The sequence below is a fragment of the Somniosus microcephalus genome, chromosome 19 (genome assembly GCF_052327205.1).
Source record: "Somniosus microcephalus isolate GS21.2 chromosome 19, FLI_Smic_1.0, whole genome shotgun sequence".
In the NCBI taxonomy this organism is placed as follows: domain Eukaryota; kingdom Metazoa; phylum Chordata; class Chondrichthyes; order Squaliformes; family Somniosidae; genus Somniosus; species Somniosus microcephalus.
In genome coordinates, this window is record NC_141005.1 from 65,345,639 (window position 1) to 65,355,909 (window position 10,271).

General features: G+C 42.6%; 1 protein-coding gene across 1 annotated transcript; it reads right to left on the reverse strand.

The window, feature by feature from the left end:
* Positions 1–3,470: 3,470 nt before the first annotated feature.
* LOC147104547 (immunoglobulin lambda-1 light chain-like) lies at positions 3,471–7,605 on the reverse strand. The gene is made up of 3 exons (XM_085961945.1): positions 7,486–7,605; positions 6,986–7,336; positions 3,471–4,027 (listed from the first exon to the last, which is right to left on the reverse strand). Exons 1-3 carry the CDS (start codon positions 7,532–7,534, stop codon positions 3,705–3,707), a joined length of 723 nt encoding a protein of 240 aa, XP_085818071.1. The 5' UTR covers positions 7,535–7,605; the 3' UTR covers positions 3,471–3,704.
* Between the last annotated feature and the right edge of the window lie 2,666 nt (positions 7,606–10,271).

Below are 10,271 nucleotides of genomic sequence, written 5' to 3' on the forward strand. Positions count from 1 at the left end.
AGATCGCACGGTTGGGATTTAAGGCATGAAATTCAGAAATTGCAGTCAGTTTCAAAGGCGGTATCATGGCGTACTCTGAGAGTACCCCAGCATACCGACTGCACATTCAGGGCCAATAGAGATGGGAGCAGAAATTTGCAAAGGAAAATTGATAAATTAAGTGAGTGGGCAAAACGGTGGCAGATGCAGTTCGATGCAGGAAGGTATGAGGTCATCCACTTTGGAACTAAGAAAGTATATTTTCTAAATGGCAAGAAGCTAGGAACTGTGGATGAGCAGAGAGATTTAGCGGTCCAAGTATAGAAATCACTTAAAGCTACAAAAGATAATGGCCCAGAAAATCGGGTCTTCACGGGTGAGTACGCAAGGGGTACTCACCCGTAGGCCCAATGGAAGTGCTGGTTTCCTGCATGCACTGCACATGCGTGGGAAACCGGCACTTCCGTTCCTCTGAACGAAGAAGTTCAGAGGTTGAACGCGTGCACAGACGAGGCTGCGCTTGCGCATCAAACTTCATTTCTTTTACAGGTTTTCCCGGGAAGGTAAGCCTGCAGAAGTTATAATTTTAAAAAGCAGGCGTAAGGCCTGCTTTTTACAAGGTAAGTGGTGAATTAAATTAAATTAAAACATTTTTTCCATGGGTTTATTAGTTTTAAATACTTTAAAGCAAGGTAAGTTTATTTTTAGCGCCGTTAGAAAATAAAGTTATTTTTTTCAAAATTTTAAATTATTGTTTAAAATAGTTATTTCATGTAATTTATAGTTTATTTTAACAATGTGATGTTTTTTGCAAAAATTATTTGAGGTTTTAGTGATGTTTTGCGACTTATAGTATTTATACCTTTGACAGCTCTTCCTGTCAAACTTATGAATGAAGCATTCCCTGCTACCATTGGCTCTCCGTGGCTCACGTGATCCCAGGGGACACATCGAACTAACTGCGCCCCTGGGATATGCAAGCACTGCGCGCCGGCAGCTGGAAGAGGCCCAGGATCGGAATCCCATGCGGGCCCACAGCTCAACGGCCAGTGCGCTGGGTAAGTGCAGGCCGGGGGCTTGCACCCACGGGAAGGCCCCGACCCGAATTTCTGGGCCAATGTAAATGGCTAATGGAATGTTGGTCTTTATTTCAAGAGGGCTGGAATAGAAATGGGTAGGAGTTATGTTACAGCTGTACAGAGCTCTGGTTAGACCCAAACTGTTGTTTCTGTAGTCAGTTCTCAGCGCTGCTCCTCAGGAAGGATATATTGGCCTTGTAGGGGGTGCAGCGAAGCTTCAGCAGGATGATACTGGGGCAAAAAGAGTTAAATTATGAGGACAGGTTTAATAGACTACGCTTGTTAATTGGAGGTTATTTCTGCTCAGCCAAGACTGGATGTCTGACAGCACAGAGGCAGTGGAGGGATTGGAAGAGGAGGTGGTGAGCTGCAGCTGGGTATCGTCACAATACTTTTGGAACGTGATGTTGTGTCTTCTGATGATACCGAGGAGGGGCAGCATGCAGATAAGAAATAGGAGGGTTATAGGACTAACTACGTGGTTTATGCTTAATGTTGGTATGTTAACCCGTTCCTGTTACATTTTGTTAATACATCATTGCAATATGCAGTGTAATTTCCACCTCACATGTTCGCATGCATACTCGTATCGCTGTTGGTTTTTTGCTCAACGACATTCTTCACTCATGGCCTTCACTTCCTTAACTCTTATAGATATTTATTACAGAGAAAGACTAGTATTCTTTCAAACTCCCAACCTCATTCCAGACAGTGCAACTTCCCACACGTTGGTGCTAATCTCTCTGTCCCTTTGTGCTCGGAGACTAACTTAATTCCATTAACCTCTTCTAAAACTGCTGTGACCTAACTTAATATTATGCTGGCTATTCTGCTCACTATAACTACTCTTACAGATAGCAGTAGTTCTGACCTCGGGTTTAAAATATAGCTTATCTTCATCCCAAGTGGATTGTTTCGTTGCCTATCCATTCAATGTAAAACATGAGAAAAAATAGCTCTTACAGGATTTAAATATTTGTACCAATCTTAATGGTAACTAAGGTAAGGTCTACAAAGGGTTAACACTTTAGAGAGCGACTGTGAAAAGTGGACGGAGCCACCACGGGCATGGTTCTACAGACTGAAGTTTCACAGCGAAATTTAAAAGAAACTACATTGAAACAAGAAAAGCTCCTGATGTGGACCGTGTCACCGGTAGAAAAGGGATATCCTCTTCTCCTTTATTTATACTTGTTCTCTCACTTCAACTTTCAATCTCTTATATTGACTACTTATCCCAGTTTTCTAATGATTTAAATCCTCATTTAGTAGTAAGAGATATTTCTCGTTAGGTTTGCATTGGTGCGCCTGTTGTGCCACCTTGTTTACTCGCTCAGGGGAGGTGGTTCATGTACCCCCACAATGTTAGTAATACAATCGCCCATCGGTCAGAGACTTCAACCAAGCCTAGCACGGTGGAAGTCTGGGTAACAGCCTTGTGGGCTTTTAATTTATTTCTCCTGTCTCCCAATTCTTTTGTTACACTTGATGTGAATAGCTCAGGTATCTTTACCTAACGGCATCAGAGCCTTGGTCTAATGTTTAATGGCTCACTTTAACCCCTGGTACTCCTTATCCTCCTCCTGCACAATGTCTTTTAATTTATTACAATGTTTTCAGCATTGTTCTAGTTGCGTTATTAATTCTTGACAAGTTACACACAGTCCTTGCTGCTCACCCTTTATTCTTTTAAATTAGTACACATTCTAACACTCCACAGCGATGCCTTTGGTTCACTAAGCATTTTGCACAAAAAGGGGCATTTGTACTGTTCGTGTTCTTATGCGTCTGGTCAATGCAATTAAAATGGATTCTAAATAAACTCTAACACGTGGATGTCTCTGATCACGCTTTAACTACTTGTAGCATGAATTCAGAGATGGCGCTGAAATACTTGAAGAGAAGTAAATTGCAGGGCTATGGGGAAAGAGCGGGGGAATGGGACTATTGGACAAGCTCTTCCAAAGAGCCGGCTCAAGCCCGATGGGCCGAATGGCCTCCGTCCGTGCAGCGTAATTCTAGGATTCTATGCGTTCTCTTTTCAATTCAGGTTCTATTCTCATTCTACTGGAAATCCGATTAAGATTTATCTTTTCCAACGGACATGATACAACGTTATTTGGTATTTATTTAGTTTCTCAGAGGTCATTCAGAAAAAGGGAGAATCCTAAACGCAATCACAGACGCAATGTAGTTGAATCAATATACAAACCGAATTTAGCATTTTATAGGTTGTTATATTTCGATCCCGTCACCCATCCGTTCTGTAAAATCGTTATTTCGATCGAGAGTTTGGCGTCTTAATGTAAATTTGAAAAAGTTTACAAAGAGTGGAACCTCGACATTTAAACATTTAAAAAATGGTCATAAATTCGGAGAGAACTAAAGCAAGAAAAGAATAACATCATCTGAGACAGTGGAACAATCATTTTATTACACTGCAATGAGACAGTAAAGGTATGATGACTGCAGACTCGGCACACTCTTGGGTACAGCTAGTGGAATCAAGCAAACAAACTAACTGCATATTTATTGTTATAACATGAAATACAGCAATTCAACTGAAAAAAATGAACCTTTAATTTCGAACTTTGTTCAAAGAACGTTTACTGATGGGATATTAGACGAATACATAAGATTCTTGAATCAGATACAACTCGATCTGGTGATACTTGTTTGAAGCGGGTTTGCCTGAGTTTCGTGTTTAACCACACAGGAGTAAAGCTCGTGCGAGTTCCACTCTGAGGCTGCTAGAGTCAGATAACTGCTCACACTGAACGTGTTGTCCGTCTCCTGCTGGACCCGACTGGTCTCAACACCATTCCCTTTGACACTGCCATCGACAGTCCACTCAATCTCCACAGCGCCCGGTTTAAATCCGTTCACCAAACACACCAGGGTCGCCGTGTTCTTTACTGCGATTTGATCCGACGAAGGCGGAAGGACGGTCACCGATGGAGCCCGCGGATCTACAAAGAAAAGGAGAAACAACCTGTGAAGATCCACTCTGAATTGGATGTGAAAAGTCCAAATTCAACGTTTTACTTTTTGAACGTTTTAAATTTGGTACAACTGTACAAGCTTAAGAATGTTACAATGGGAGAATAATAATGTTCTTGAACTAATCACATAGGGTCCGTTGATCGAGAAAACTATATAACGAATTGAAGAAAAACCGAGAGCTCCGTGCATCGAGAAAAACAGGAAACAGAAAGACTATTCACTCTTATTTGGATTAAACCTGAAGATCCCAGTTTTCCTTTCTTTTAACTGTAGTCCAAACTTATTAAGAATATTACTATGCAAGTTTAATAACGCTCAACGGCGCCAACCTTTTTTGGATTATTACATGAAATTACATAGAATATCCAGTATAGAAACAGACCATTCGGCCCAACTGGTCTGTGCCGATGTTGATGCTCCACACGTGCCTCCTCCCATCCTACTTCATCTAACCCTATCTGCATATCCTTTTATCCCCTTTTTCCTCATGTACTTATCGAGCTTCCCCTTAAAGGCATTTCAGCATTTCGCCTCAACTGCACCATGTCGGAGCAAGTTCCACATTCTAACCACTCTCAGGGCAAATAAGTTTCTCCAGAATTCTTTCTTTGATTTATTAGCGACAATTGATGACTCCTGATTTTGAAATTCCCCTGAAGTGGAAGCGTTTTTCCTACGTTTCCACTATCAAACCATTTCATAAATTTAAAGATCTCTATTAAGTCACCGCCCAACATGTTCAATGATTCAGGGCCCCAGTCTGTTCAATCTTTTCAGTCGGTTATAATTTGAATGCTGGGGCTACAATTGCACCTGGCAGAGTCACGCTTGAGACACTGTTTGATGTAATCGCTACCCAGTATTTCGGCTTTTAGCTGCCTAGTCAGACGAGGAAACATCTGCTGCAGAAAGATCAGCTGCTTCTACTTGTTTATGTTAATATAAAAAGGATAACGAGTAGCATTATATAGCACCACATCAGTTTTCACTTATATTACTCTGAAGCGCAGTGACAGTAAACTTAATCAAAGCAAGAAGCTACAGACACAGATCCCTTTCTTTTAAAGTAATGATTGAGGCGGCGGTGGGTGTATGGGCAGTGATTTTCTGCTGTTCCTCGAATAATGCAACGGGATCGTGAACGTCCCCTTGAGCAGGAATGTGGAACTCCTCTTTATGGCGTTATCCAAAGGAAGGCATTTCCTTGAATGACGCACTCCCTGCATATCACTGTTTCCTCTGATGGGGGAATGCAGAACATAAAGCCAAGGACTTAAAAGTAGAGCTAGGGCATTAAGGAGTGAAACCAGGAAGCACTCTTTCACACAAAGGGTGGTGGAAATCTGAAACTCCTTGCCCCAAAAAGGTTGAGGCTGTTGGGTGAAATGAGATCTTCAGGACTGAGATCGATAGCTTTTTGTAGGCTAAGGGTATCAAGGGATAGGGAGCAACTAGATGGAGTTGAGGTACATATCAGCCATGATCCAATCGACTGGTGGAACAAGCGCAAGGGGTTCCCGAGTGTTCCCCTGTTCCTATGTTCCGATGTAACGCCTGGAAAAGGGCCGTAAATCTAAAACGTTCTGATCCAGACGTGAGAAGGTTACCAACTGAGACAAAGCAACCGCCAGACGTGCAAATAGTTTGAAAGTATAATCTGCTACTCTGTTAAAATTGCTTTTGAAATTTAACTTGCACCAGGTGTAAGCTGAATGGAACAATTTATAATACAGCCTGTAGCTAAATATTCCAATAAAAATGCCGTTTGAGTCTCTCGGATTACCTGTAGGGTTATACTTTTTTACTGACGGAATTAAATAAAAATTCAAATGCTGATCCCACGGTTCTATTCATACAAAATTAATCGGATTCGAAGGTAACGAATCTGTCAGTGATTATAATATCGGCGCGTTATCAAACACTGGTGTTTATTACAATGCTTCAAATATACGAATAGAAAGATGGGAAAGGAGTTTCAGACCCTAAGTTGCTGAGGATATCCATTCATTCACCCTTCCGTACTGTCATCTTCTGGTAGCCAAAACGGCGAAAAACATGTGGCCAATTCCGTGAATGCTCTGGGAAATTTCTCTGAAACTCTTGAAGGGGATCAAACAAGCTCCAGGAGACCATAGTTACCCAGGACGCATCATTTGACCTAATTAAGCTAATCTCTCTTCAGTCAATATTTCCCAGTTCCCTTAAAAACTGAGAACTATACAAGACAGCATATGGCCGTCTCCAATCATAATGTATTTCCAAAGGCAATAAACTTCTAATCACATTTTATCTCTGATAACTTTAATATCCCTGTCTGCAAAAAAGAACATCAACTTCTTAAAAGCTGTAACTTATATTAACATTTCTAACCCAATCACTATGATTTACAATTATCTGTTACTAGTGAAATTATGACTAACATGACTTACAATACTGAGAATGTCGCACGAATGACACACGTTCCCACTCTCTGATTGGGAATTTTTAATGGCACCGTGTCGGGAAACTATAAAATATTTCACGTTATAGCATTTTTTTTTTAGCTCTACGCGAGTCACGAAGGACAGCGCGAGGACAATGTATGCCAGTCACAAGTATCCAGATATGTTTTAATGCCGTATCATGCAGATTGACCATTACTTTACGAATATGTTTCAAATCACCAATACATTATAATTACACTGGTGCAGGCTGAATTCCACCCACTTAAAAATAATTATTTGGAACTTCATCCATAACATTGCAATTGTGCGACAGTTTCCTGAGCATTTAACAAACAGAATAGAAACACTCTAAACACCAAGAGGGAATCGGAGAATTAGAAATGTATGTTCGAAAGCATTTTCACTACACCAGAATTAAGCCAACAAATGAAAACTCACACTTTAAGAATCCCCGACGTACACAGCGAAAAATTTACTTACTGCCCAGATTCAGTTCAGTTCCTTTCCCGAAAGTGCATCCACCAGCACTGGTATCCCAGGCAGCACAGTAATAATCGGCGGCATCCCCGGATTGTAAATTGCTGATGGTTAAATGCATGACATTGCTTGACGTGTCCCTGGATCCAGTGAATCGATCAGGAATCCCCGAACCTCTGCTCGAATCATAGTCCCTCCAAACATAGACAGGGGCACTGCCGGGTTTCTGCCAGTACCAGCTCGTGTAGTAGCTGCCCATGCTGCCTCCGGACAGGGTGCAAGTGATTGTGGCCGTTTTTCCCAGTGAAGTTGAAGTGGACGGTGGTTGAGTCAGTACAATACCCGCGTTCGTAGCTGGAGAAATAAAAAAAATATTGATAAGTGACCCTCAGTAAAATCGTGGAAAATAATTGTAATTCAGACCGGCTAAGCTCAAGTATTGCACCCGACCAGCGTAATAAAAAGAACAGGAACATTGAAGACTTTTACAGCCCTCTACTTACATTGCAAACAGAACATCAGGGCGACGAGAACACGAAGGCACTCACTCATTTTTTAGATTTTAAAAAATCAGTGTCAGAACAAAATGTTTCCCTGCACGAACCAATGAACCGGCACCTTGTAAACCTCTCCTTAAAAGCATTTACACAGGGGGCTATCACGTCATTTATAATTTATGCAAATTTCTGTCACGTCCCGGCCGTTCATTGGAGCCTTGGAATTGATCTGATTGACGTTTGCATAAAGTGAATTTTAGCCAATATATTTTTGAATACTCGACTCGGTCACGACATGCAGGAAATGTTGAGTTGAAATCACGTTGTCTCTCTTAGCATGGGGACGCTGAATGAGTTCACATGAAATTCCATTGGCTGCTATTTAACAGAGCCATTACACTATTAAAAATCTGTTAAAATGACGACCAATTGAATTTCATGCAATCCTGAAAGGTAGACATTGGAAAACTAAACAGTTCAATTTGACCCAATGCGTCATTGAAGAATTGATTATTGTTCAATCGAAAGACATGTCAAGCTACAGTGATTCAATCATCATTGCAATAAGGCAGCTGGAGGCTGCGAGCAGAGATTGTGGTGGATCGCATATCTCCTTATTCTTCTATGAACACAAGCTTTAGTGAATTCGATTCCATTTTTAACATTCATCGCCCACGGAAAACTCATTTTTAAAACCAGCAAGTCAATAAACAATACTTGATGAAAATGTTCTGCAAACTAGTTCTCCCCAAAATAACTTTAAAAACTGCAGCTTTTAATTCCATGTTTTAAAAGGGAGTGCTTTTCTTTAGAGAGAGAATGGCATCAATATTATCGTTCATTATAGAGAGCTAGGAATCGCCCAGAGGATAGATTGCACTACCCGCACTCCCGGCAGGCGATGGTCTGGGAGCGCGAACTGGTACGTACAGTGGAGGCGCATTGAAGATTAACCTGCTTCATTGCGGGGAAGAGCGTGAACTATGTGAGCCAACAGGTATCGATTACATTGGGCACAAAGAATGATATTGAAGTCAATCGTTGCTATTTAGGGCTGTTTACGAGAGATGGGCATTTAATTGCGCCCTTTACGCTGCTGCTCTTTCTATGATGTAGGAAACAGGTCCAAATGGAAGCGACTCTTTCATTATCCAAACATTAAATTATTTCATCACTGAACTCCACAGCAGTTCACGATAACATTTCTTAATCATGTTGCAAGTGTAGAATATTTAATTTCCTCACCCTTTCGCTGTACAGGCAAGAGGTTCCGCTGTTCGATACCCAGGACAGCTGGGTTGAATGGACATCCCGTCATCCACACACTGACATGCCCACACCACCCACACACCCACCCCCTACACAGCCCACCCCCCACCACACACGCACATACACACTCCACGCCACAGCCTCAATATTGGGGGAAAATTCAACTGGTTTGCGCCTCCCGTTAGCACCTTAAGACGGATATTGAGTGGCGCCCCCTGTCTTACAGCCTGCCACTAGCAACAATAGGTTGAGGGGAGCGTTTTGTAGTCGGGAAGGGACTAGGGGAGCGCTATTTAAAGGCGACCGCTTCCTGACTTTTTTTGTAAGCGAGATTTTTGCACCGCACATTCTGAGTGAGACAGAGAGGCTGCAGGAGATATTCACAGCTGTGCTGAGGAGTTTTGGGTGCTGAGCAGCACTTTGCAGGTTCTTTCTGATTTGATCTTCCTTACATTGATTTAAAGGAGAATATGGGGGCTGCACTCTGAGCTCTTTCCCTGGGTTCCTCCTTTGTTCTTTCCAACAGATTTGATGTACAGGTCTCTCCAGGCCGAGATTCAAGGCTGCAATGAGCAGGGTGTGGATGGAGAGCAAGATCGACCCAAACTCCTTTAAGAACTGGCTGGTGACAGTGTGTCTGTGTTCCATCGCTGACTGACATTACATGAGCTTCACCAACGCTCTGAGTTAGGGCCTCACTCCTCAGCCTTTGCGCCTTAAAACAGGTGTGCAGCGCCTGATTTAGTTTTCCAATCACCTCCAGGGTGATAAAAGCCAAGTTTGCAGCTGGAGGCGATAATTAGCACCAGGCGCTAAAGTTTGCGCCCGGCCAATAATCGCGCCCTTCGAATTCGAATTCAAGGGGAGAATTTTAGTAGGTTAGCGCCTCCCATTAGCGCATGGCGGAGATGTTAACAGCGTGCTAATCCATTAGCGCTGGGACACGGCGAATGCAGCGCATGCACTAAAATCAGTTTAGCGCCGCTACTAACTGTTAGTGCATGGGCCTTTAGCACCAAACAGACGGTGATGTCAGTGAGTGTGCAATGCTCTGTTAGTGCCCCCTGCCTTTGCTCCTCGCCCCAACAACGACAGGAAGTGTAGGCGTGATTCAGGTGGAAGACAGCTCCAGGGGCGCTATTTAAAGGGATCAGTCGCAGCTTTCAGGTTGCTGCTGTTTCATTGCTTCCTTGTAAGTTTGAGATTGTGAAACAGCTGAATTCAGTAATTTAAAGGTTTGTTACTTTCACGAGTGTTCTGGCTGCTAAAAATTAGTGACATTTATTCTGAAAAGATATCAAAGTGATACCATTGGTATCATTATGGCGGTTGTACTGGCAGTCGGCCTCGCCCTCCAGGATCTATGGTGGAAGGAGCTGAGGCAGCGACAAATATTTGAATTTTTGGCCAGAGGGAAGAGGAGGGCCATCAGGGCTCTCAACAGGAGTCCTTACCGTCCTGGGGTATTCCAATTTAGTGAGGAGCAGTGTATTAGAAGGCGCTGCTTCAGCAAGAAGGCGGTA

Coding starts and splice junctions, on each gene's coding strand:
- LOC147104547 (XM_085961945.1), bottom strand. CDS start 7,534: ATGAGTGAGTGCCTTCGTGTTCTCGTCGCCCTGATGTTCTGTTTGCAA. Junction 7,337..7,485: donor CCTGATGTTCTGTTTGCAAT/GTAAGTAGAGGG, acceptor TTATTTCTCCAG/CTACGAACGCGGGTATTGTA. Junction 4,028..6,985: donor AACTGAACTGAATCTGGGCA/GTAAGTAAATTT, acceptor TTTTCTTTGTAG/ATCCGCGGGCTCCATCGGTG.